The 27,969-nt window shown below is 39.1% G+C and overlaps 1 protein-coding gene across 4 annotated transcripts in view; it reads left to right on the forward strand.

Annotated features, from left to right (window-relative positions):
* LOC105479814 (nuclear receptor coactivator 1) overlaps positions 1-27,969 on the forward strand; it is a 161,876-nt gene that overhangs the window by 119,858 nt on the left and 14,049 nt on the right. For all 4 annotated transcript variants that reach the window (XM_071076293.1, XM_071076294.1, XM_071076296.1 and 1 more), the window contains exons 15-18: positions 68-382; positions 10,152-10,253; positions 12,820-13,222; positions 23,223-23,394. In XM_071076293.1, the coding sequence (XP_070932394.1) occupies positions 68-382; positions 10,152-10,253; positions 12,820-13,222; positions 23,223-23,394 (992 nt within the window). The remainder of the gene's footprint in view (positions 1-67; positions 383-10,151; positions 10,254-12,819; positions 13,223-23,222; positions 23,395-27,969) is intronic.

Below are 27,969 nucleotides of genomic sequence, written 5' to 3' on the forward strand. Positions count from 1 at the left end.
AATACAGAAGCATGTCACTTATTGGCAGAAATTTACTTGTAAAATATTCTGGCTTCTTTTCTAACAGGGGGGCGGATTAGATGTATTATCAGAGAGATTTCCACCACAACAAGCAACACCACCTTTGATGATGGAAGAAAGACCCAACCTTTATTCCCAGCCTTACTCTTCTCCTTCTCCTACTGCCAATCTCCCTAGCCCTTTCCAAGGCATGGTCAGGCAAAAACCTTCACTGGGGACGATGCCTGTTCAAGTAACACCTCCCCGAGGTGCTTTTTCACCTGGCATGGGCATGCAGCCCAGGCAAACTCTAAACAGACCTCCGGCTGCACCTAACCAGCTTCGACTTCAACTACAACAGCGATTACAGGGACAACAGCAGGTGAGTGCTCTTGTTTAGCAGTTGATACTTTTTTTTTTTTTTTTTTTTTGAGATGAAATTTCACTCTGTCTCCAGGCTATTGCGCGGTAATGCGATCTCAGCCCATGCAACCTCTGCCTCCCAGGTTCAAGCAATTCTCCTGCCTCAGACTCCCAAGTAGCTGGGATTACAGGTGTGTGCCACCACTCCCAGGTAATTTTTATATTTTTAGTAGAGACAGGGTTTCACCATGTTGGCCAGGATGATCTCGATCTCTTGACCTTGTGATTTGCCCGCCTCGGCCTCCCAAAGTGCTGGGATTACAGGCGTGAGCCACCGCGCCTGGCCAGCAGGTGATACTTTTTAAAGGTATATTCCAAAACTCTGTGCAAGGCAGCCCAGTTCTACAATAAAAGTGTCAAGTCCACTCCCGGAACCTTCATGAAAGATTTGAAGAGCCGTCCTTGATCTCCTAGGAAAGGGATAAGGGCCTTTCACTCAGTTAAAGACAGTAGGCTCCTAATAAAGCACTTTGAGACCTACAACTTAAAGACAATTTAATTTTTATTTTTTGAGATACATACCATTTAAGAGGAACATCATACGATTGTTAAATTAAGAGAACCAGCTTAATTTACAAAGTAGACCATCAAGAGATACTGTTTATGATTATTGGAACAGAAAATAAAGTTTATTTATATTGTTTGAGGTTGGAGAGATTGATGCCTAGTGATGTTATTATATTAAGAGAATGAAGGAAAAGATAGTTTGGGGGCCTGGGAGTTGTGAGTGAGTTCAATCTTCTCTCGTATGACAGGAAATGAGTAGGCGTAGTGGCATGAATATTTAAGATTGTATAAGCAACAGATACGGAGATAATCATTAAGGACCACAAGAGCAAATGGTTAAAAATGTCTGCTATGGACCAGGCATGGTGGCTCACACCTCTAATCCCAGCACTTTGGGAGACCAAGGCCGGTGGATCACTTGAGATTAAGAGTTCGAAACCAGCCTGGCCAACATGACGAAACCCTGTTTCTACTAAAAGTGCAAAAAATAAGTAACCGGGCATGGTGGCACATGCCTATAATCCCAGCTCCTATGGAGGTTGAGGCAGGAGAATCGCTTGAACCCGGTAGGCGGAGGTTGCAGTGAGCCGAGATCATGCCATTGCACTCCAGCCTGGGCGACAGAGTAAGACTCTGTCTCAAAAAAAAAACAACAATGCTGTGGAAAGGGGGACCTGAGCCGTAGATTGTTGCTTCTTGTTATGAATCTCGTAGTTTCTAAAATGAGATTTGTATATTGCTTTGAATTTTTATGAAAGTATTTAAAGAGGTTCCCTGGAGACTTACTAATTCAGGAACGAAGAGAAGGAAGTAGATAAATTATACTGGAAAGGCAATGTGATATAATGGTTTTAAGAGTTCTAGTTTCAAGTCCCAGTTCTAAACTTAGGTGGTTTGCCTTAATCAAATGATTTACCTTTTAAAGCCTCTAATTCCTCATCTATAAAAAGAGTCTAATAAAGAATTCCTTTCCCTCACTGCTGGTTGTGTGGAATAGATGAGACAAAACATGTAAAGCTTGTAGCATAATGCCTGGCATATTGTAGCAGTTGATAAATACTAGCTATTACTATAAAGTTGCATTCAATAAACATAATATGTGATATAAAATGTGCTTCCATTCTGTTTAAAAAAAGGAAGATGATGAAAGAGAGGAAGAGAAAAGGAGAACTAAGAAAGGGAAATTTTTTTTAAATGATAGAATAACAATAAAAGGAATAATTTTTTAAATGCTAGGGTGGAGTAAAGGATTCAAAGAAGAATTAAAGGAAGAGAGAGGAGAAGAGAAAGAGAAGGAATCATAAATGTTCTGAGATATTAATTGAAGACAAACTACTACTTGTAGCTTTCCATTCATCTTTAGATAGAGGGCACCAGAATAAGAAATGCTTAATAGTTTCCCTTGTTTAATTTTTCACAGAGCATATTTAAGGGGACTGTACTAGGTACTATAAAGAATACAAGGAATAAAAGAAACAGGCAACTGCTTGGCTTTTTGACTACAAAACCGGAAACCGTTTTGACTACATACCTGAAAAGTTAAGTGACGCTGCAAGCAGTATGTGATTAAGGGCTAAACCAAAAAAGTAAAGGAAAGTGTAGGTGTGCTAGCTTCTCATTTTACAATGTAAAGTTCTGTAAATAGTGCCTAATATTAAAGGGTCAATGAGCAAGGCCAGACCAAGGGTCTAGGTCAGGTTCATGAATGAATGGAATGATGATTCATGCTTGGTTCAGAAAAAAAGCTGTTTTGGCTTTCTTTTGCTCCTGAAACAGCCGATAAGCAGAGAAGCCCTGCAAAGGTATGAGAATAAGATGCAAATAGGTGAAAGTTGCTGTTCTTTGCTTCCTTTAAATCTCATGGATGCCTATCCAGAGATGGCATGGTAGCCCAACAGAGTATAAAGTATCCACCAAGTCGAAGAAACACAGAATTTGGGGCTCACTATGTTATAAACCCCAGATATGTCTATACGCAAAAACAACTTCTACTGCCAACTAAGACAGTAACTCTGCTATCTAATGAGCCACATATCCAGGCCTGTCCTTTCTGTTCTAAGCCATAAGTTCTTACTGTTTCAGCAGTAGGTCACTCAGTTTCACTTGTACTGCAAATACTAGGAATTTTCCATGTGTCCACTTAAGGGCTTTCTGTGAGCAGGTCTGGCCAAGGTTCTCAGTCATTGTCTTAGTTAAGATGCTTTCAGCCACAAGGAAAGAAAAAAAGATGAACTCAGCATAGTAAAACAATAAAGAAAATACTTTGACCCAATTGACAATTCAAAATGGAGGCAGACCAAGGTATGGTTACTTCAGAGATTCAGGGATGTTATCAAGGACCTAGGTTCTTTCTCTTTTTGCTCTGCAATCCTTGGCATGCCATGATTACAAATATCATAGGCAAACAAAACTATAACTAGCAGAAGAAAAGGGACTGTTTCTTTCCTATGTACCTCTTTCCAAAAACCAGGAAACTTTTTCCAGAAGGTCTTCCCACCCCATCCCCCACCAAAAAAAGAAAAAAAGGAACCAAAAAAAAAATTTTAAAGGGGGAAAAATACTTCACATGTCTGACTAGTCAGAACTGAGTCACATGTACACCCTTAGCCAGTGGTTCGCAAAGACTGACTGAAAGTACTCCTGCATTACCCCTGGAGTTGTGTGATTTGGGATGGTCAGCTGAACAAAATCTATTCTGTCTTCAAGAAAGAAGGGGAGAATAAATGGCTGTGGGTTGGCAATAACAGTGCCTGATTAAATCAAGAAATTGAGGTTTAAATGTATTGTTTAAAGTTATATAATTAAATTCACGGGATAAAATAGTGAACTGAGGTAGTATCCTGACTTAAATCCTATTAAATGACAGGTTTTATTTTTTTGTGCGTGACTAAGTACATGTCAGTGTAGACAAAAAATGAATACCATTAGTGCACTAAAAATTAAGTCATTTTGAAATATAAAAAGCAAACATGAGAAAGAAACAAAATTATATGTAAATAATACAACTGTTTATATAGAAAATCCTAAAGAATCTATAGGGAATTTAGAACAAATAGAGTAGTTCAGCAAGGATTTTAGATAAAAGAACAAGAAATAAAAATGACAATTCTTTTTACTAGAAAATTAATTAAAAATAACATTCAGACCAGGCACAGTGGCTCATGCCTGTAACCCCAGCACTTTGGGAGACCAAGGCGGGAGGATCACCTGAGGTCAGGAGTTTGAGACCATCCTGGCCAACATGGTGAAGCCCCGTCTCTACTAAAAATACAAAAATTAGCCAGGTGTGGTGGCATGCTCCCAGGTACTCAGGAGGCTGAGACAGGAGAATCACTTGAACCTGGGAGGTAGAGGTTGCAGTGAGCCAAGATTGTGCCATTGCACTCCAGCCTTGGCAACAAGAGTGAAACTCCATCTCAAAAAAAAAAGAAATTCACACTGTTGAAAACTTAGAAGACTGAAAGTCATAATTGAAAGGCAAGAAGAATATCCAAATAAAAAATACTCATGAAAGAAATTATATCTTCTAATTCGTTGTTGCTAGTAAAAAGATGACAATTGTTCCAAATTTAATCAGTAAATTCAGTGGAATTCCAACAAAATCTCAACGTGGAATTTGACAAATAGATGCTAAATTTGTTTTAGAAGCATCAGTGCAATCTTAAAGTATTAATAAAATGAGGGTATACTTGCTCTACTGATATCAAGATTTAAAACAAAGCTTTAAAGATTAAAGCAGGCCGGATGTGATGGCTTACACCTATAATCCCCCCATTTTGAGAGGCTTAGGCAGGAAGATTGCTTGAGGTTAGGAGTTTGAGACCAGCCTGGGCAACATAGCAAGACTCTGTCTCTACCAAAAAAAACAAAAAACAAAAAGCCAGGTGTGGGGATATGCACCTGTAGTCTCAACTACTCAGGAGGCTAAGTTGGGAGGATGGCTTGAGCCAGGAATTCAAGGCTGCAGTGAGCTGTGGTTGTGCTACTCATTCCAGCCTGGGTGGCAGAGCAAGACATTGTCTCTAAAAAAAAATTAAAACAGTGTGGAACTAGCATGAGGATAAATAGTTCTACCATAATAGAGTTCTACATAATAAAGGGTTCTGCATAATAGCTCTACATAATAGAAAGCCCAGAAACACACCCAGACATATTGGAGAGACTTAATAAGAGACAGAGGTGACAATGGGGAAAGAATGGCATGCATCATAAATGCTGGTACATTTGACTATTCATGAGGAGGAAAAAATTAAATTAGATCCTCATCTTATACAAGACACAAAAATAAACTCTAAGTGTTTTAATGACCTAAATATGAATATGAAAATATCTCTATAGCCTCTTTAAAATGACGTAAAGGAAAAAGTTAATGTTTACATTAAAATTTAAGACCTACAAGACAAAAGACACCATAAGCAAGGTTAAAAGGCAAGACAAAGACTCAAAGAAGATATTTTCAACCCATATGACTGGCAAAGGACTAGTATCCAGAATATACCCAGTTTGTAATCTGCTATTCATAATATATTTACCTCACTGGATTGATACCCATCTGTTCACTTATTGGTTATATCATCTCCTTCCCTCTTCCCAAATACAGGAGACTGTAAGCATCTCATAGCAAGAATTTAGCACCATGCCTAATGATTTGAGAAAAGAAAAGAGGAGTATACTCAGATATACATTATAGTTTGTTTCTTTTTAGTGAATTTTAAGATCAGTTTAAAAACATGTTAAAAAAATAAAATATATAAATACATATCATTTATTGACCCTAAGTATATCTCACTGGCTAGTATATACTTATTACTCCTTGTGTAAAGGAGTAAAAAGATTATAACATTTTAAATTCAATTATAGAGTTAGGAATAAATTCCCAGTTGGGAGGAGAGATATGAAAAACATCCTAGGAAACTAGTATATCTGTATTGGTTGAGACTTTCAAAAAACAGCAAAAGGAAGGAAGGAGCTGATGATTAAAAAGTAATACAAAGTTACAAGCCATTAGGTGTAATACCGGCTTACTTCTCAAATGAGCAAAGACCCAAGAAATATATCCATAATATCAATAAAGGACGTTTAAAATTCTATTTCAGGAAAAATAACAACAGCAAAAATGGGTAGACCTGCTGCTTTTAGAAAATGGTGTCGGCCAGGCGCGGTGGCTCAAGCCTGTAATCCCAGCACTTTGGGAGGCCGAGGCGGGTGGATCACGAGGTCAGGAGATCGAGACTATCCTGGCTAACATGGTGAAACCCCGTCTCTACTAAAAATACAAAAAACTAGCCGGACGTGGTGGCGGGCGCCTGTAGTCTCAGCTACTTGGGAGGCTGAGGCGGGAGGATGGCGTGAACCCGGGAGGCGGAGCTTGCAGTGAGCCGAGATCACGCCACTGCACTCCAGCCTGGGAGACACAGCGAGACTCCGTCTCAAAAAAAAAAAAAAAGAAAGAAAATGGTGTCATAGGTCGGGCACGGTGGCTCACGCCTGTAATCCCAGCATTTTGGGAGGCCAAGGTGGGCGGATCACGAGGTCAGCAGATCGAGACCATCCTGGCTAACACAGTGAAACCCCGTCTCTACTAAAAATACAAAAAATTAGCCAGTCGTGGTGGCGGGCACCTGTAGTCCCAGCTACTCGGGTGGCTGAGGCAGGAGAATGGCATGAACCTGGGAGGTGGAGCTTGCAGTGAGCCGAGATAGCACCACTGCACTCCAGCCTGGGTGACAGAAAAAATCATAATAAAAAAAATGAAAAAATAAAAAGAAGGCTGAGCACGGTGGCTCACGCCTGTAATCCCAGCACTTTGGGAGGCCAAGGCGGGTGGATCACCTGAGGTCGGGAGTTCGAGACCAACCTGACCAACATGGAGAACCCCTGTCTCTACTAAAAATACAAAATTAGCCCGGCATGGTGGCATATGCCTGTAATCCCAGCTACTTGGGAGGCTGAGGCAGGAGAATCGCTTGAACCCAGGAGGCGGAGGTTGCGGTGAGCCGAGATCTCACCATTGCACTACAGCCTGGGCCGCAAGAGCGAAACTCTGTCTCAAAAAAAAAAAAAGAAGAAGAAGAAAAAGAAAATGGTATCATATTAGCTGACAAAACATACAGTTTTTCTACTCCAGTTTTGTTTTCTTCTTCCCCAGCAAGGATCATGGTCTTCGTAACTATCAAGAGGAGAATAACGTAAAGAAAAAGTGACAGGGAGACACATAAACAAATATGGTATAGTTAGCAATCTTAAAACAAGTGAAGTCCAGATTTGTATGTGTTAGGGTACTGAACAAATGTATGTATCTGACTTTATAAGAACCACCATTGATCATCTTTTATATATTGTAGAGAATAGAAGTGATCAGAAAACAGAATTAGGATTAAAGGACAGAAAAGAAGACAAACATTTTACCTTTAGGTTTCTGGCAATAAAAAATGCCTGATAGAACAAGAAGCTTCTTTAAAGAATACTTTTGTCTTTGCAAGAATTTGTGCAGTAGCTAGCTCAGGGTTTCTCAACCTTGGCACTTTAACATTTGGGGCTGGATAATTCTTGATATGGGGGAGATGTTGTGTGCATTAAGGATGTTTAGCAGCATTCCCGGCCTCTGCCCACTAGACGTCAGCAGTACCTCCTCCCCAAGTTGTGATCAGCAAAAATGTCTTGCCAAATGTCCCTTGTTTGGCAGAATCACCCCTAGATGAGAACCTCTAGGCTAGATAATCATCTTTTAGGTTTCCTATAGAAGGACTTCTTGGTAAAGCATTGGGAAGAATATCCATTCCGGCAGATAAAGTGACAGCTATCCTGAACTGCGTGTGTTTATTTTATACTTGTGAATGGGTTTGCCCTCTTCCACTGGCCACAAGCCCTACATTTCCTTTTGTTCTACAACAAGGCTTTTAACCTGTGTTTGTGTCTAAGGACTAACAACTAATCTCCTCCCATCCCCCACCTCTCTGAAAGTTAAGATTTCCAAGGAGCTAAGGAATGGAGTGATCCTTTTGGGAAGGCTTTGTTGGAATAAGTGGAACTTGACCTACTTGTTAAAAAACAAAGGATTTTAATAATTGGAGAAAAGAAGCAGGTCAAAGTAGGACAGATGTACACAGCACTACATTGCACACACAGATAGTCAGGGGAGGAAAAAAATGAACAAGGGTTAATTCAAGCGCAGAAATAGATCAGGTTTCCTATAACAGAAAGTACTTGTAGATTTATGCTATTTAGAATAATTCCTTCTTCTTAAAAAGAGCCTGTTACTACTTGTCAGGCATCTTTCTTCCATCCCTACGCATTTCATTTGTATATTATCTCACAATTCAAAGAATATATAAATCTATATGTTTGGAATGTATTTTTACCTGTCCTCATTGCCTCCTCTCCTGTTTTTATACTTGCTGTTCCCTCTGCCTCAAGTTAACTCTGCCCTCCTCCTTGCCACCTCGCATTCTCATCCTTCAAGACTCTGCTGAGCTCACTCATGCTTCATGGTCCCTGTCTTCATCCCTAGGCTGAATGAGCGGCGCCCTCTGTGCTGCCGTGGATGTGTGTGTCTCTGCAGACAAAGCACCTGTGCATTTTACTGTTGTGCATTGGCTTTTGCCATTCAGTAGGGAACTCCCAGAAGGACAGGAATTTGCTCACCTTTGTAACTGCAAACTTTATACAGTATCTTGAATGTACTGAGTTTTTAAGTAAATCTTTATCAAATTAACTTGGTTTATTTAAATTTATATTCATGGTCTTTCAAGTTTAAGAAGTATATCAGTTTTGGTATTTAAGAGTCTTTTTGACTTTTAAAACTATAATGTTGGTATCTTTCTTTTTGAAGTAACTCAGAACTTCAAAAAGAAGTTTTAACTTATTCCACAATGCCTTAGAGTTGTCATTTTAACATTTATATTATAATGAGCTTTTCCCAAAAATTGGTTTGTTTTCTGATCTAATGGGAGTCAGAAAATGACTGAAGCTAGAATTAAGAGTTGAGCTATTTGGTGACAAGAGATTTAATCACGTTTATAGCTCTTTGGATTCTTAGAAAACTTTCGTAGGCTTTCTAGTTTATGTACAATATATTGAAATATATTAATGTATGATATATACATATAATTTGTGTTATACAAGGTATAATATAAACATAAAATAGTATTAATATTATTGTTACTGTTATCTTCCTGAATAGTTTATTCATATCAAATTACTGAGGAAGAAATGTTTTAAGCTATAGATTGTTGGCAAGAAAATCTCATTTCCAAGAATACTTCTTTTGTTATCAGATACAGTTAAGGCATACCTGGCATGCCTATGACCTGGAACCCTAATCCTGATCTAGACTGATCTTCCAAACCAGTGTTCATAGAAAACTGTTCTGGGAGATGGGTATTAATGGTTACATGTCAGAAAAAAAGGTTCATGATAAATAAATTGCATAGTATATCCCTTCTTGGAGATCCACAATGTGCTTTTGGCCAATTAAAGGCTTATAAAATTTCTGCAGTAAATAAATCTATTTTACCTTGTGTAACCCATCATTTCCAATACTTAATACAGCACAGAATGCTGTTTTCCCAGCACATCTATTAATATCCTGCAGAACAATGTTTTTTAGCATATCAATTTGGGAAACTGGTCTAAAGTAATTACTTTTTCTAGTTAAATAATCCATTTTTTCAGACCATTTGTTTCTTACGTAATACTGTCTAGCTAATGAAATCATATTGGATTTTCCCCAAATATGTATTCACCAGACATAGTACCTCCAAGTGAGAATACCATCCAGCTTGCTCAACTTTCCCTTCATCTTCCAGACCTTTGTAAAATGTGCCCTTATTGTATACCTGCTTTTACATTTATAATATTTTAAGACCTAAGGCTGATATTTCTTCTTCTCCATTACAGCAGTTATCTAAAATAACTCTTAACATGTTTTTTTTGTTGTTGTTTGTTTGTTTTTGAGACAGAGTCTCGCTCTGTCACCTAGGCTGGAGTGCAATGTGTATCCCACTTTTAAATACTTTGCCATAGTGTTTTGGAGGCAAATAAGTGTTTTATCAATGTTAGAAACTACCAGCCTTTTGGAAAATAAACATAGGAAATAATTTTACCAAACCTGCAACACTAAAACTTTTTAGTAGTCAATAGAAAGTTTGTGTTACTTTCTAAGGCCAGTGTTGTGCTTGTGTGTAGAAATATGGTATCTTACTGTTTCCATTTTTCTCTAGTTGATACACCAAAATCGGCAAGCTATCTTAAACCAGTTTGCAGCAACTGCTCCTGTTGGCATCAATATGAGATCAGGCATGCAACAGCAAATTACACCTCAGGTAATGTGAGAAAACCAGACGTCATTAGTACTTCTTTAACCCACACAGTGTTTCGTAAAGTGTTGACTTGAATGTCTTTGAAATGGTCTGTGAGCTGATCTTTTAATGATGTTTGTAGTGTAGTTTTCTTCTAGAATGAATTAATTACTTTGATACCTCTTACTGATATTTGATCTAAAGCAAATGGTGCTTTGTTTTGTTTTATTGTTATTATTGTCATTGTTATTGGATACCGGATGACTAAGTAGAAAAAGCTCTTATTGCTGTAGTGAATAGCACCAGTAACAGGAAGCCTCTGATATGAAACTATGTGAACGGTACCCGACACCTGATCAAAACCCAGTCACATTGCTAAGCTGTCTTAACTATCTTGTGTACTATATTCAGTCTGAACATCAGCATTTTCTAGCTTTTATTTATTTTTTAAATCCCTTTTTTAATAAACCCAGTGCCATTAGAACTTTAAACATAAAAAGAACTAGGTGGACTTCTAAATGTTACCTAGTACTCACTCCCTACTTTACCCCCATACATACTTAAAAATTTTTTGTTTCAGCTACTTACTTTTATTTCATAACAAAGTTGATGTAAAAGTCTGAGAGATAAGGAATTTTAGAGAGGATTCAAACAGTATTCTTTTCCTCTCCACAATATGGAACTAGATGGATTACGGGCAAATACAGGAAGCCAGCACCTGTATTATTAAAAGGGATAAGTACAGCCATGCATCACTTAAAGACAGGGATATGTTCTGAAAAATGTGTTTTTAGGCAACTTTGTAATTGCGCAAATGTCATAGAGTGTATTTACACAAACCTACATGGTATAGCTTACTTATACATCCTGGCTATGTGTATATCCTATTGCTCCTAGGCTACAAACGTGTACAGCATGTTACTGTACTGAATACTGTAGTCAATTGTTATGGTATTTGTATATCAAGACGTACCTAAACATGGAATAGGTACAGTAAAATACTGTAGTACTATAACCTTATGGGACCACCGAATTTGGTCCGTCGTGTGCAACTGAAATGTCTTATTACTAAAATGCCTTATTGCTGAAATGTCTTCCTGCATCATGTGACCGCATTGACTGAAGCTGTTGGTAAGCAGCAGATATTGACATCTTCATGGATCCAGATTTCAGTTTCTGTGTCTTACAAGTTATCAATCTGAGTGCTAGCTAATTCAGGAGTAATTAGGTTGTAAGGAAATAAGACCCCACTTTTGGATTCACATAAAGATAATTCCTATCAGAAAGTCTTATTTCGTAGTGTCTTCTAGATTCAACTGTATGTAGTTGGCAAGAGCTGTATGCTTTAACCAGATTCTCAATCTGAATTGACATTTTCTGAAGAAGCCTTTATTGATATGCCATGTTATATTGAAAAAGTGATTTTAACCTAATTTGACCACTTTTTTCCTCATCCATAATATTACAACTGTTAAACCACTTACACTAATGCCTGGAATAATCTGAAACTCCAATAATAATACAACATAGCTCTTTTCATTTATTTTTTTTTTACTATTTTATTTCTACTTATTTTCTTTTTAAGTGATATTTTCTTAGGCATTGGATCCTAGATTTCTGAATCTTCCTTTTTTAATGGTATTTGTAGGTTTTTTCTAATTGTAAAGGTAATACATGTTCATTGTAGATAATTTGGTAAATACAGAAAAGTATAATGAAGAAAATTAAAATCACCTATAATCGTATTTTATTTGTTTAAATAAAGTCGGATAATGATCTCAGTGAGGAAAGAGGAAAACTAAGTTTCTTCTTACCAGAAACACAGTAAATTTTTTGGAATTGAAAAAGTCTTCTGCCGGGCGCGGTGGCTCAAGCCTGTAATCCCAGCACTTTGGGAGGCCGAGACGGGCGGATCACGAGGTCAGGAGATCGAGACCATCCTGGCTAACACGGTGAAACCCCGTCTCTACTAAAAATACAAAAAACTTAGCCGGGCGAGGTGGCAGGCGCCTGTAGTCCCAGCTACTCGGGAGGCTGAGGCAGGAGAATGGCGGGAACCCGGGAGGCGGAGCTTGCAGTGAGCTGAGATCCGGCCACTGCACTCCAGCCTGGGTGACACAGCGAGACTCCGTCTCAAAAAAAAAAAAAAAAGAAAAGAAAAAGTCTTCTAATGATCTAATGAAGGATAGGACAGAAGTAATTAAGCACATTTTCTTTCACCTCCTTATGGTTTTCATGTTTCTCTTAATAATGTTCATGGCCAATATTGTAATACTAATCAATATATACTTTCTTTGAATTTTTCAGTTCTGTGTAACTTTTAATTGAGAATTTACGTGCTCGTTTATAATGGTCAGATATTGTTTAGCATTTCTTGACTACTTTTAGTCTGTAAAATGTACTTAATTCATTTTTTCTCCTGTGTTTGTTACTTGAGGTTTTTGTTCCTTTTCTGTTTTAGTTTCCCTTGTACAGTGATAATTGCTATGTACTTTATTGCCCCACGAAAGTAGGCTTTAATCCAATAAACTCTCCAGGATAGAGAGTGATTATAATAATTTTAGTAAGTGAGTTTTTTCCTGCTTTTCAGCCACCCCTGAACGCTCAAATGTTGGCACAACGTCAGCGGGAATTGTACAGTCAACAGCACCGACAGAGGCAGCTAATACAGCAGCAAAGAGCCATGCTTATGAGGCAACAAAGCTTTGGGAACAACCTCCCTCCCTCATCTGGACTACCAGTTCAAATGGGGAACCCCCGTCTTCCTCAGGGTGCTCCACAGCAATTCCCCTATCCACCAAACTATGGTACAAATCCAGGAACCCCACCTGCTTCTACCAGCCCGTTTTCACAACTAGCAGCAAATCCTGAAGCATCCTTGGCCAACCGCAACAGCATGGTGAGCAGAGGCATGACAGGAAACATGGGAGGACAGTTTGGCACTGGAATCAATCCTCAGATACAGCAGAATGTCTTCCAGTATCCAGGAGCAGGTAGGAGGGTCACAACTTTATGTTGTTCTAAGTAATCCATACAGGCTTAGGTCTCTCTCCACCTTCATGTCCTTGCTCGGACATTAAAACAGTGTGTGGAAGAGGAAAGACACTGACTGACATGGGAGTCTGGAGACCCAGGATTCAGACTCAGCTTTTGACACTAAATGACTGGTTTGAGGCTTATCTCCCTTTTGTAGCTGAGATGATTGAATTAGAGGATCTGTAAGGACCTGTCTGACTCTAAAATTTTGAGCATTTTGTATACAAAGTACATTCCTTTTTTTTTTCTTTTTTGTTAGACGGAGTCTCACTGTGACATCCAGGCTGGGAGTGCAGTGGCGCAATCTCAGCTCACTGCACCCTCCACCTCCTGGGCTCAAGTGATTCTCCTGCCTCAACCTCCCGAGTAGCTGGGATTACAGGCATGCGCCACCACGCCCAGCTAATTTTTGTATTTTTAGTAGAGACAGGGTTTCACCATGTTGCTCAGACTGGTCTTGAACTCCTGACCTCAGGTAAGCCACCACACCCAGCCTGTTCTCTTATTTTTTAATTTCTCTCATTGATCTCTATGAGAATTCAATGAAAGTGTTCCCCACACAATGGATTTTAGTACATTAATTCAAAATTCGCATGTAGTTTTTTCATTGTGTGTGAGATTTTGTTTTTGCCAATTTGCGCAAGGATAATTTATCTCCACAGGGTATCTCAGACTACTCATTGGTGTCATCACTCTCAGCTGCTGCTGTTGCAGCTTCCTCTCCAGCCTCAGTCAACTTTCTGGCTTCCAAAAATTTTTTTCTTTTTTAACCTTTCTTTGGCACTGACTTCCATTCTCTTTGTCCTGGGTGATAATATCTTTTCTTATTTCTTTTCTGTCACTTTGAGATTCTAATAGGTAATGACAGTGATACACACCTGATTAGTCTACTCTGTTTAATCAGACTTTTATGCAAAATTAATTGTCAATTCCTGAAAAATAATTGAAATAAATCCCTTGATTATATAAATGAAAGAAAATAGGTAAATTTTAAGACTGCTTAAAAATGAATTTCAATGAGAAGGCTGCTGTTTGACTTGAATAAAATGTCGAAGTTATACAGATATTTTTGACATGGCAGTATGCTTATCAGTTTTGACAGCCAAATCAATTTAGAGTTTCCATTGTGATGGTAGCAAGTACTAAAATCCTTTGACTATCAAATTAAGTATCTAAAGATTTGTGCCAGAGCACCAGAACTTTCAAAGAGATTTTAATCAAAATTATGCCACATCAGTTTCTTTGTCCTCAAGACAATGAAGTCATCTTTGGCTGGTTTATATCACTGACACTATCTGTGTGGGCAAGAAAAGGATTATAAATCCATATTTTAATTATATGGTTGCCTGAACAAGAGTGTGGCCTTCAAAAGGGTTTTGTTTCCATGTGTCTTACAATTTCTGTATGCAAAGAATTTGACAAAGCTTTTTCACTTTAGCTTGCAGAAGTACTTCCTCCAACATTGGAAGACTTATGTAGTTATCTGCATCCCCATTCCTCCTCCAAAATGACAATCTGACTAAAACAGCAAATGGGTTTTTAGCAGCATTCCTGATATTGATTGCAGAGCCCTAAATCAAAATATTTATCTCCTGCGTTAGGGGAAAAAACTAACTAGAAGTAAGCCAAACATTAATAAATTCCTCATGAAATTATTCTAAGGATTTTTTTCTATTAAAAAAATAGAAATAGTATTTCTGTCCATTTTCAGGCATGCACTTTAAAGTTTCCTCTGGAAAGTCAAGAAAGGAGGACTTTATATCCTGCTTTCATTCCTTGACAAAGCCACCTGGAAAGGTGGGCCTTCAGTGCCCTGGTTCTCGTGAAATTGACAAGTTTCTTTCACAGCTGTGGGTCTAGTCTTTGATCTGAGTTGTGTCAGCATAGAACAAAGTGAGCTGAAATAATGGAGTGGGTGGAGCTTCCTCTTTCCCCGTACCATGATGGGAAAGATGTGTTGCCACCTATCGTGAGTATCTGGTGCCTGGGTTTTTCTTCCAGACCAACTTTTGATTGACAAAAATATTTTCACAAAATAATAATTTGCTTTTTATAAAGTCAGCATTCATACTACAAACAAAACCCAGAAGCTGTGTGCAGTGAAGAGAACAGCGGTTTCATCCAGTTGCAAACTGAAATGAAATGGCAGGGCTGTCAGTTCTTCCATGGACTGCTTCAAAATAATACTGGAAAAATGTTTAGTTTTTCTGGAAAGAAAAAATGCAATATTTTAAATTTCTGTCACCACTCTTAATTATAAACTTGCTCCAAATTGATCGGCAGTCTGATAGAGGACCAGGTTTTGTGTTGGCACAAAATCAAGTTCTGGAAAAGTTCCAGCCTTTTCAAAAACAAAAACAGTTTATTGTGGCTTAAGGAAATCCAGATAGAAGGGCTCTTTGGCCTTTGTTGGTTTTATGCTTCTATTCCTAAGAAATAGGAAGTACCAAAATATATGTGTTCCCAACATGTTTCCAGGTTTGACAAATTAAGGTCCATAATCCAGCCCACTTGTTTTGGTTAATAAAGTTTTACTGGAACACAGCCATGCTTACTGCTCTATGTATTATCTATGGCTGGTTTCACACAGAAGAGTTGAGTAGTTGTTCAAGAAACTTTATGGCCTGCAAAACTGAAAACATGTATTATCTGGCCCTTTGCAGAAAAAGCTTGCTGATTTCTGTGTTAAGTGATGACAGTAAAACCAATGAATAACTGCATTAGCTTTGCTTTATATCCTTTGCTTTCACCTCTTTCTGATTAATATAGGCCCCAAGTAAATAAAGGAACATGTAAGTCATAGTAATGGCAGAGTAAGTTTTCTTGTATTTCTGAAAACAAGAAACTTCTAGGCTACCATGCTATGATGATGAGTGTGCAAGAACAGAATCAGACATTTAGAAATTGTTGTCTATTAACACAGTATTCAAAGTAAATATCAGAAATTGGTTTCTTTAGTGTATCTGCCCACTTCATGGATTCCTTGAAGCCCATTTAAAGACCTCTTTTCTGTGAACTACAATAAAATCCTCTTCCACCTATTCCTCCTCAGTGATCTCATCTCCTTTTGGGGTTTCAGGGACCTTTACATGCTAGTGACTTCATTCTCTATCTCTAAACAGTATCTCTCAGCTCATATGTACAGCTGCCTACTGGATGCACATACTTGCATTTTCAACCAACACCCCAAACTTAACTTGTACAAACCTAGGCTCATCAACTCCACGTTCCCTTTTATAGTTCTGTGTTCCAGCTACAGTAAACTTTCTGAGTTCTGAGAAACAGCACAGACCTTGTTCTCTTTTACTTCCAGGGGCTTTGTACATTCTCTATACTCTATCTAAAGTATTATTCCTTTACTTCTCATTCCTATTCTTCTCTCCTCTCAGATATATCTCCCCTGCAGAGTCTTCCTGGACACTCCTAATCATAAAGTACTTGCCCTTAAAACCACTTGTTAACCTAGGTGTCTTTCTTTTAAATAGCAAGTTCCTTACGTGAGCAGAGTGTGACCTTTTTAACCATTGTTTCTCCAGTGCTTAGCACAGTGGTCTCACAGTAAATAGATGCTCAATGAATCTTTGAAGAAATAAATTAATGGAAGTATGAATTCTAATTCTAGTTGCCACTGTGACGTGTCTGCAATGCTGGTTGTGGTCGGTCTAGCAGGGAGACTTAACATAGTCTAGGCTGGCTGGGCACGGTGGCTCACACCTATAATACCAGCACTTTGGGAGGCCAAGGCAGGTGGATCACCTGAGGTCAGGAGTTTGAGACCAGTCTAGCCGACATGGTGAAACTCCGTCTGTACTAAAAATACAAAAATTAGCTGGGTGTGGTGGTGGGTGCCTGTAGTCCAGCTACTCAGGAGGCTGAGGCAGGAGAATTGCTTGAACCCAGGAGGCGGAGGTTGCAGCTAGCCAAGATCACACTACTACACTCCAGTCTGGGCAATAGAGCAAGCCTCTGTCTAAAAAAACAAAAACAAACATAGTCTAGGCAAAGATAGAACTGTAAAATTTTTCATCTAGAAGAACTAGATTATCTGATTGACGGAAGTTATCCAAGATCCAGTGTAGTAGCAGAACTGGGACCAGAACTCTTAAGCATTCCTCTAATTCATTACCCACAGGCTAGTTCTTTCTACTAAAACTCGGTCATTTCACAGAGGATTTTGAGAGAAATGAAACCACTCTCTATGATTCTATAATGGTGGGTACATATCATACATTTGCCCAAACCCATAGAATGTACAATACCAAGAGTGAACCCAAATGTAACCTATGGACTCTGGGGTATGTTGATAATGAAGACAGCTGTACATGTGAGTGAGTGGAGAAGGGGTATGTAGCTCCATTTATATAATCTTTACCAAAAATAAACAAACCCTATCTAGTGAAAGAAAAAACTATAAAGTCTAAAGTTAGGAAATCTCAGTACCATCTACTCAGTTTTGCTTTGAACCTAAAACTTCTCTAAAAAATTAAGTCTTTTTTAAAATAATAAAATTAAAAGACCAACACTAAAAACAACAACAACAAAACAAACAACAAAAAAGTCACAAGGGAAACTGTTCATTCCAGTATGGACAGGTAGAATGTGAGATGAGGCCAGAAAGAAATATCAAAAAGCTTGCTCTCATACTTGGAGTCTCTTATTTATTGTTTACTGTTGACTCCACAAAGTAATATCCAGAATACGATAAGCATCTTGTCCCTCTCACATACATATTTTTCTTTTTCTGTTTTTTCTTTTTTTTTTTTTCTCTTCTTTTGAGACAGGGTCTTGCTCTCTTGCCCACGAGTGGCATGATCATGGCTCACTGCAGTGTCCAACTCCTGGTCTTAAGTGATCCTCCCACCTCAGCCTCATGAGTAGCTAGAACTACAGGCATGTACCACTGTGCCCGGCTAACTATTCTATTTTTTATAGAAACAGATCTCACTATGTTGCCCAGGCTGGTCTCAAACTCCTGGCCTCAGGCCATCCTCCCACCTTTGCTTCCCAAAGCACTGGGATTACAGGCATGAGCCACCACACCAAGGCTATATTTTTTCTAAAAGAAATTAATTTCATCATAAATGAGGTTAAAAACACACTAATACAAGAGGTTTTTCTTTTAAGGATCACAACCAAAATAGTTTAAAATGGCGGGTTAATGCAAAGACATTAGAAGTGAAGATGGTGGCAAAACAAAAACAAAAAACCCACCCTCTAGAGTCATTCAGGAAAAAAAAAAAGCTGGGCGCGGTGGCTCACACCTGTAATCCCAGCACTTTGGGAGGCCGAAGCAGATGGATCACGAGGTCAGGAGTTCAAGACCAGCCTGGCCAGCATGGTGAAACCTCGTCTCTACTAAAAATACAAAAAATTAGCCAGGCTTGGTGGCGCGCACTTGTAGTCCCGCTACTCGGGAGGCCGAGGCAGGAGAATCGCTTGAACCTGGGGGGCAGAGGTTGCAGTGAGCCGAGATCACACCACTGCACTCCAGCCTGAGCGACAGAGTGAGACTCCATCTCAAAAAACAAGAAAAAGAAAAAGAAAAAAAAAATGGATGCTGGGCACAGTGGCTCATGCTTGCAATCCCAGCACTTTGGGAGGCCAAGGCAAGTTGTCACCTGAGGTCGGGAGTTCGAGACCAGCCTGACCAACATGGAGAAACCCTGACTCTACTAAAAATACAAAATTAGCTGGCCATGGTGACACATGCCTGTAATCCTAGCTACTCAGGAGGCTGAGGCAGGAGAATTGCTTGAACCCAGGAGGCGGAGGTTGTGGTGAGCCGAGATCTCACCATTGCACTCCAGCCTGGGCAACAAGAATGAAACTCTGTCTCAAAAAAAAAAAAAAAGAATAGAAAAAGAAAAAAAATGGAGACCCATATATTCTAAATCAAAATCACTTACCTTACATATAGAGAAAGCAGCAAGGAGAAAATATGTAGCTTCATTTATATAATCTTTACCAAAAATAAATAAACCCTATCTAGTGAAAGAAAAAACTGTAAAGTCTGAAGTTAGGTCAACTTTCACAGAAAATTTGAAATAGTTTTAAAATTGTAGCCGGGCGCGGTGGCTCAAGCCTGTAATCCCAGCACTTTGGGAGGCCGAGGCGGGCGGATCATGAGGTCAGGAGAACGAGACCATCCTGGCTAACACGGTGAAACCCCGTCTCTACTAAAAATACAAAAAATTAGCCGGGCGTGGTGGCGGGGGCCTGTAGTCCCAGCTACTCGGAGGCTGAGGCGGGAGAATGGCGTAAACCCGGGAGGCGGAGCTTGCAGTGAGCTGAGATCCGGCCACTGCACTCCTGCCTGGGCGACAGAGCCAGACTCTGCCTCAAAAAAAAAAAAAAAAAAAAAAATTGTAGCCTGTAAGACCGGGCACGGTGGCTCACACCTGTAATCCCAGCACTTTGGGAGGCCGAGGCGGGTGGATCACGAGGTCAGGAGATAAGTCCAGCCTGACCAATATGATGAAACCCCATCTCTACTAAAAATACAAAAATTATTTGGGCATGGTGGCATGCGCCTGTAATCCCAGCTACTCGGGAGGCTGAGACAGGAGAATTACTTGGACCCAAATGCTTGAAGCAGAGGTTGTAGTAAGCAGAGATCACACCATTGCACTCCAGCCTGGGAACAAGAGCAAAACTCGGTGTCCAAAAAAAAAAAAAAAAATGTAGCCTGTAATAAAAAAAGAGTAAATTAACTACGTCTCTGGCAAATATAATGATTTTTTTTTATTTAACCAAACAAACCAAGTAAAAAGAGAAAAAAAAAATCATTGTATTAAAAATAACAAAAATTACATTAATAGTGGCAGAACACAGTAGATATTACACAGGCATATATGCATGTGTTCGCAAAGAGACATCAAGGACATAGAAACATGTTTATGATGTAATGTTGAGTGAAAGAAGCAGGTCACGGAATCTTACAGGATTTTATAAAGATGTAAAGGAATTATACTAAATTATGGGCAGTCATACTATGGCATCCTTTTTTTGCGCCTTCGTCACTTTTTCTGCCTTAAAAGTATTTAACTGTGAGATGTGTTTTGTCAGGAAAAAAAAACAAAAAACAAAAAAAAACAGAGTGCTAGCACTAAACATTTTTTAGAAAACATTTTACTCTTTTAAATTGTTATGGATATCTACTTTTGGCCAAAGGAATAACAGGGACCAGATTTATTTTCCCATCTGAAACAAATAAACAAAAAACAGACAAAGTACGTTCAATAGTAGTTCTTGAGATTGTCCAGACTGTGCTGCAGGGAGGGAGAATCCAGTAGGAGCCAGGACATTTCCCTGAACTGAGGAGGTAGAGCTGGCAGTCTGGGAAAGCTAAGGCACCTAGAGGTAGCAGGGCACAATACCAGAGAGGACAGCACTACATAGAGAATTGTAGGATATGCAGAGGGTCCCATTCAGCTGAGAGCTGCTGCCCACACACAGGCATGCATGTATGTGTGTACAAATCAAGGCCAGAGAAAACCACCTGAAAAGCTAAGAGGGAACAATCTTCAAAGTTCACACAGAGCCAGCTCCTCTTCCTACCAGCCAGAGTAGAAAACCCTGTAATTCAGGGGGTATCAAGTAGAATACTCAGAGATGGTTTGCCTCGGTAGTGGGGCAAATTCATAAGGCCTAAACTCTGCTCTTGTCTCATTAGGCACAAGACCTAAAGAATTAACCTGTTTCCATGTAACCTAACCATAGCCCAGACAAAGGTCAAAAATATTTAAAAGAATAGAAAAAAAATCCAACACCTAACAAGGTAAAATTCACTAGGTCTGGAATCTGATTTTTAAAACTACCAGGTATGCAAAGAGATAGGAAAATACAACCTGTAATGAAGAGAAAAATCAGCCAATCAAAAATTCAGAAATTACAGATGATAGAATTAGTAGACAGAGACATTAAAGCAATTATAAATTATAAATTCTGTATGTTCAAGAAGCAAGAGGAAGCTTGAACATGTTAAGTAGAGCCGTGGAAGATATAAATAAAACCCAAGTCAGACTTCCAGAGATGAAAACTACAGTGTCTGAGATTTTAAAAAAAAAACTCTAGATGTGATAAACAGCAGATTAGAAATTACAGAAGAAAAAATTAGTGAACTTAAAGATATAACAATGGAAACTATCCAAAATGAAATCAGAGAAAAAAGACTTAAAAAAAAAACTGGTAATTTACTCAAAATTGATCTTATAATTCAATGCAGAATTTCAGCATGCTTTTTGGAGACATTAACAAACATCCTAAAATGTGTATGGAAATGCAAAGGACCTAGAGTAGCCAAAACAATTTTTAAAAAGAAGAACAAAGTTGGATATCTGCCTAATTTCAGAAATTGCCATAAAGTCACAACAATCAAGACACTGTGGTACTGGTACAGCATAGAGATCACTGGAACAGAATAAAAAGTTCAGAAATAAACCCTTACTTTTATGGTCAGTTGAGTTTTGACAGTTCGGTCAGATGGCTGCTAATAAGCATCATCCTAAATAAAAAGGAATAGCCTACTGATAAGTGCTCCAAAATGGCTGAACCTCAAAAACATCATGCTAAGTGAATGCAAGCCAGACACAGAAGACCATGTATGGCTACATCTACATGAAATTCCCCCCAAAAAGCAAATCCTTTAGAGACAGCAAATCAGAGGTTACCTGGGACTAGGGGTGAGAGCAAGGATTGACTACAAACAGGTACAAGGGAATTTGGAGAATGATTAGATGTCTAAACTGGATTGTGGTAATGGCGGCACAACTCTATAAATTTACTAAAAATCATTGCATTATGCAGTTACAGTGTGTCAATTTCATGTTATGTAGATTATGTCTGAATAAAGCTTAAAAAGGGGAAGGAGGAGGGGAAAAGTGGCTAACAAAACTTTCTCATTATTTTTTATTTTCACACGTGACTTCTTTTTCTTTTCTTTTCTTTTCTTTCTTTTTTTTTTTTTTTTTCTGACAGTCTTGCTCTGTCCCCCAGGCTGGTGTGCAGTGGCACGATCTCGTCTCACTGCAACCTCTGCCTCCCAGGTTCAAGCCATTTTCATGCCTCAGGCTCCCAAGTAGCTGAGATAACAGGCATTTTTGTATTTTTAGTAGCGACAGGGTTTCTCATGTTGGCCAGGCAGGTCTCAAATTCCTGACTTCGGGTGATCCACCCACCTCGGCCTCCCAAAGTGCTGGGATTACAGACATGAGCCACCGCACCTGGCCACACATGGCTTTTTCTTAGCTATTTTTTTCCTTTTCAAGTTTAATTTACGGCCAGGCGCGGTGGCTCACGCCTGTAATCCCAACACTTTGGGAGGCCGAGGCAGGTGGATCACCTGAGGTCAGGAGTTCGAGACCAGCCTGGCCAACATGGTGAAACCCCATCTCCTCTGAAAATACAAAAATTAGCCAGGCGCGATGGCAGGCGCCTGTAATCCCAGCTACTCAGGAGGCTGAGGCAGGAGAATTGCTTGAACCCAGGAGGCGGAGGTTGCAGTGAGCCAAGATCGTGCCAGTGCACTCCAGACTAGGTGACAGAGCAAGACTCCATCTCGGGGGGGGGGGGGAGTTTAATTTACTACACAAGTAATTCATCATGTATGTTCATACATATTTTTACACTTAAAAATTCATATAAGCAAAAAAGAACAGAAACAGATCATATACAATCCTGCTGCACAAATCAACATCTTAGTGAATGGAAAGCATTATTCCAGACTTACATTTATTTATCTATTGGTTTATGCTGAGATTTCTTGCCCTAGTTTAAGATACTAAATTTTTTCCATGCTCTGTTGAATACGATATTTGTAAATATGTTGCCTGACACAAAACAAGGCAAATAAGAAAGTTATTTGTAAATATATTGTGACAGATCATTTCGGGTTTTTTCATTTATGGGGTTAATAAATTTATAGTATATCAACATAAATTAATTTGTGTCAATTTACAGGAATGGTTCCCCAAGGTGAGGCCAGCTTTGCTCCATCTCTAAGCCCTGGGAGCTCCATGGTGCCGATGCCAATCCCTCCTCCTCAGAGCTCTCTGCTCCAGCAAACTCCGCCTGCCTCCGGGTATCAGTCACCAGACATGAAGGCCTGGCAGCAAGGAGCAATAGGAAACAAGTAAGGGGGCAGTTTTTATATATGAGCATCCTTGATACTGTGATACATCCCTGATACTGATAAATGCTACAATGCTTGAACCTCAGGAACATTATGCAAAGTGAAAGAAGGCCGGACACAAAAGGCCACATATGGTTACATTTATATGACGTTTCCCCGTTTATATGTGGAGACAGAAAGCCCCACATAAGAACAGCCATGTTTTCATGGGCTGATTGTATTCACAGGATAAGTAGATTATTGGCTACTTCCATTTGCATAATGGAAAGAACTAAATTTTATATTATCAGCAAAGAAAAATGATTTTTAAATCTTATAAGTATCAAGTCACTTCTAAGGCAAATTTGTGTGCCAACAGTACAGAAAAGAGATCTAGTGTCCCCAACCTTTCCATCCTAACCTGAGCACATGTCAGAATATGATGAGCTCACAGCAGTAACAGCTTCCCTGGGACAGACATAGAAATGGGTACTTTTTAAAAAGTTTTTCTTTATAAGAACACTTTAAAATCTTATAAATCTGAAACCAAGAATGGCAAATGTCAGAATTCAATAGAGCTGAGTAGTGGGCACACAAGTTTCACTTTTCCCGGTGTATTTAAAGACTTTATAACAATAACAAAAGTTTTTAAGGCTTACCCCTTTTTAATCTCCAGATTTTTAGTGACCTTGACTTACCCATCTTGCTTAGAATTATCTCACTAAAGTCTTTTTTTTTTTTTTTCCAAATCCTGGCTGCTGAACTTTTCACACATCACTTTGAGTTTTATAAGGATTTTAATTTGGTTGTGTCTTAGCTCTAATGACAGGGAAGCTGTCTGATCTGACAACATAATAAGTAAGGCAGTTAAAGTTGAAAACACAAGACTATATTCTTCTAAAGTTCATTGAAAGGTGAGAGAAAATCTTCATGTTAGAGAACTGTGTAAGTCCCAATGAAGACCATGTATAAATTAGGTAGAAATGGAACCGTATCTGTAATATAAGAGGAATTTAGTCTCCTAATGTATTCCAATCCCAACTTCCTAAACTCACTCTGGATTTTGTGGCCCATCATTATAATCACTACCTTATAGGCACTCTGACTCCCTTGCCCAGCTCTCCCTCTGTTGCACTTATGCCTGGCAAAATTCTCCCTAATGAAATCCAACTAAACTCTTACTTTGTACCTCCATCTAATCATCGAAATATGGCTTGGGGAAAAAAAACAGTCATGCTGACATGTCTCAATAACCTATTTCTCTGCTCCCCTTTACAGTTAAATTCCTTAAAAGATGATACTCTATCCACTTCCCCTACTCCTACTCCTTGTTGAACTAATCAGGCTTTCATTCCTATCATTCCACAAAAAGTGTCCTTGTCAAGATAGTTAAATGTCCTCTTCAGTGCCAAAAGCAATGCTCATCAGTATCATTTGACATATTTGAGCATTATTCTTTCTTGAAGCTCTTCATTTGGTTTCTAGAACAACTCTCTCGAGAAAAGTGACTCTCCTCCTATCACTTAGTCTCCTTTAGGATCTTTCTCATCTCCATGACCTCCATTTGAGGGCCCCAGAGTTGATTCTAGGACCTCTTCCCCATACCCACTCCCTCCTTTGGTTACATCACCCATCTTACTATTGTCAATGCCTGTTTCTATATTTGACTCCCAAATTTAAACCTCCAGTGCAGATGGCTTTCCTGAACACCATACTGTATATCCAGCTGCCCAACCAATATCTCCACTTACAAATCTAATAGGCATCTCACACTTAACATGATGAAAACTAAAGTGATATTTTCACCAGACCTGCTCCTCTGGGTTACTTTTTCCCATTTCAGTAAATGACAACTCCATGTTCCACTTGTCCAGAAGAAAAGTCTTTCTCTTTCTCACATCACATCAGCAAATCATGTCAGCTTCTTAACACCTCTCTCTTCTTACCAATTCCACTTGTGCACCTTAGTGCAAGCCACAATCATCTTTTCCCTGGACCATTCCAGTAACTTCCTCTCCTGCTTCCACCCTTGTTGCACCATCATTTAATCTCCACATGGTAGCCAGAGCCATGCTTTTAAAACGTGAGGCAAAGTATGTCAGTCCTTTATGCACAACTCATCCAGTAGCACCCCATCTTACTCAAAATACAGAATAGGGCCCGTAAAACCCCACATCATCTTGTTCCTGGATACCTCTCTGATCCCATCTGTTATTCTCACTGCTCACTCTGCCACACTGGCTTCCTTTTATCCTTCTGCTCCTCAGATGTGCTAAGTACACTGCAAACTCAGGATGTTTGCATTTTTTAATCTCTCTGCTGGAATGTTCTTCCCTCAGTGGCCACATGGTTTGTCTCTCACACTTCAAGTCTTTCCTTAAATGTCACTTTGTTAGAAACAGACATTAAATGTCACCTTATTACACTTCCCTGGCCATCATTTATGAAATAATAGCATTTTCTACCCCTGGCGCCTCCTTTCCATTCTTTTTTTTTTTTTCATAGTGATTAACACTTGACATACTGTGCGATAGTCTATTTATTTGTGATTTTTCTTCTCCATCTAGAATATGAGCATCATAAGAGCAAGAACTATATTTTGTATTACTTCTGTGTCTCCATCGTCTGGAATAGGGAGGCCCTTTATCTACATCTGTTGAATAAATGAGTGCAAATACTCCCTAAGTCAATGTCTTGGATTCAGATTCAAATATGGATGTAGGTTTTTGTTGTATTTTAGTAGTTTTTGCAAACTTTGACTTTCCAGATCATTTGGGAAAGAAAACAGTTACCATCAACTCTTGAAACACTCACACTTGTTCATTTGGTTCATATGCAGAAGTTTATTAGTCAACATAAGCATTGTGTATTAGCGTATATCACCTGGAGACGGTGACCGCTCACTATCTCTGTCACACAACGCAAGATACCGTGAGGAACACTGAAAACCCCTGCTGCCAATTAACGAAGAATCTAGTTGGTGAGGGGGCAGGTCAGAGAGAATCAAAACATGAAACGGTCAGAGAACCATTAAGTAGAATGATGTAATAGAGTTCAGAGGTAGTACAATGTAATTCTTTTTCCTTCTCTCTCTGGTGGCAAGAGAAAGAAATGGTTAAACAAACGTGTGTGTCCTGGAACTGGGTAGTGCTTCTGTGTAAGGCTGGTTGATGGGAGAATCCCATTGCTTATTAGCATTTTAAAGGATAAGAAGTCCTGTTGTTTAACCTTTTGTTTCTCAGACTTATTAGACCAGGGACGCCCCTGCTTGTTAATACCTGTAATATCTGTGGAACCCACTCTGGGTCAGAGTATTCATCCTTCTCTTTTTCCCATCATTTAGTGACTACCAAAGACCTAGTGCTACCCTGAGAAAACTGTGATAGCTGCTACAAAGCAGACAGGAAAGCAGAGTGAGGAAGAGGGCCTGTGAGTGTTGGACTTTAGGTGCCAGTGAACCCAGATGTCTTTCTAGGACCTGGGACAGTGGTTGCAGCTGCAGAAGAGCTTGGTCTTCTTCCCTTAATGGAAGATGCCAAAATGGAACTATTGGCAGGAGCAATTTGAAAGAACTTAAACTAATATACAGTCCCAAATATTAATTTGAAAGGATATTAAGCCCTAAATTTTTTTCCATAAGTATGACATCATTGCAGTCCTTGAAGCTTCCACATGCATTAACTTACATAGCTTTGCTCCTCCACAGTGGTGACTTATGTATCAATTGACAAATGAGTACTGTCTTAGGCAGAAATGTTCTCATTAGAAAATAGGCATAGAGGCTGGGTGCAGTGGCTAATGTCTGTAATCCCAGCACTTTGGGAGGCCGAGGCAGGTGGATCACCTGAGGTCAGGAGTTTGAGACCAGCCTGACCCATATGGTAAAACCCGCCTCTACTAAAGAAAAAATAAATAAAAAATTAGCTGGGTGTGGTGGTGCATGCCTGTAATCCTAGCTACTTGGGAAACTGAGGCAGGAGAATCGCTTGAACCCGGGAGGCGGAGGTTACGGTGAGCTAAGATTGCGCCGTTGCACTCCAGCCTGGGCAACAAGAGTAAAACTCCGTCTCTGAAAACAAAAGGCAATAGACATAGATTAATAGGCTTTTTTCTCACCTTTAGTTGTAGGAACACTGCCCCACAAGCATACACACTGTGCAGACATTAATGGTCCACAGGTGTATTATTGACTATTTCCTAGGCATATAATTTTCTGTGGGCATCTGTGTTTTATAATTACTTGGGGGAAAATTCTGTACTTTTCTTCAGACATGATAAATAGGCTGTTTCTTGGCCTGTCAATGCAGTATGATTACCTTAGTCTACTAGAAACTGTAAATGTCAGTATATCCTTCTTAACACTAAGAGCTGGCAAGGAATAGATAAACTATTGATGGGGAAAATTATTTTTAAAATCAAATTCTATAGAATTAACATTAAAATAGGTGGAATTTTACCAGCAGTTTATTGTTAACAATTAATATATAATCATAAAATATTTGGTGTTTATAGAACTTAGGAAAGACAGAATTAATATCATTATCCTTTAGATTTGTATATCTGTATCACTGAAAATTTTCAAGGTTTAAATACAAA

Source organism: Macaca nemestrina, chromosome 13 (genome assembly GCF_043159975.1).
Source record: "Macaca nemestrina isolate mMacNem1 chromosome 13, mMacNem.hap1, whole genome shotgun sequence".
Taxonomy (NCBI): domain Eukaryota; kingdom Metazoa; phylum Chordata; class Mammalia; order Primates; family Cercopithecidae; genus Macaca; species Macaca nemestrina.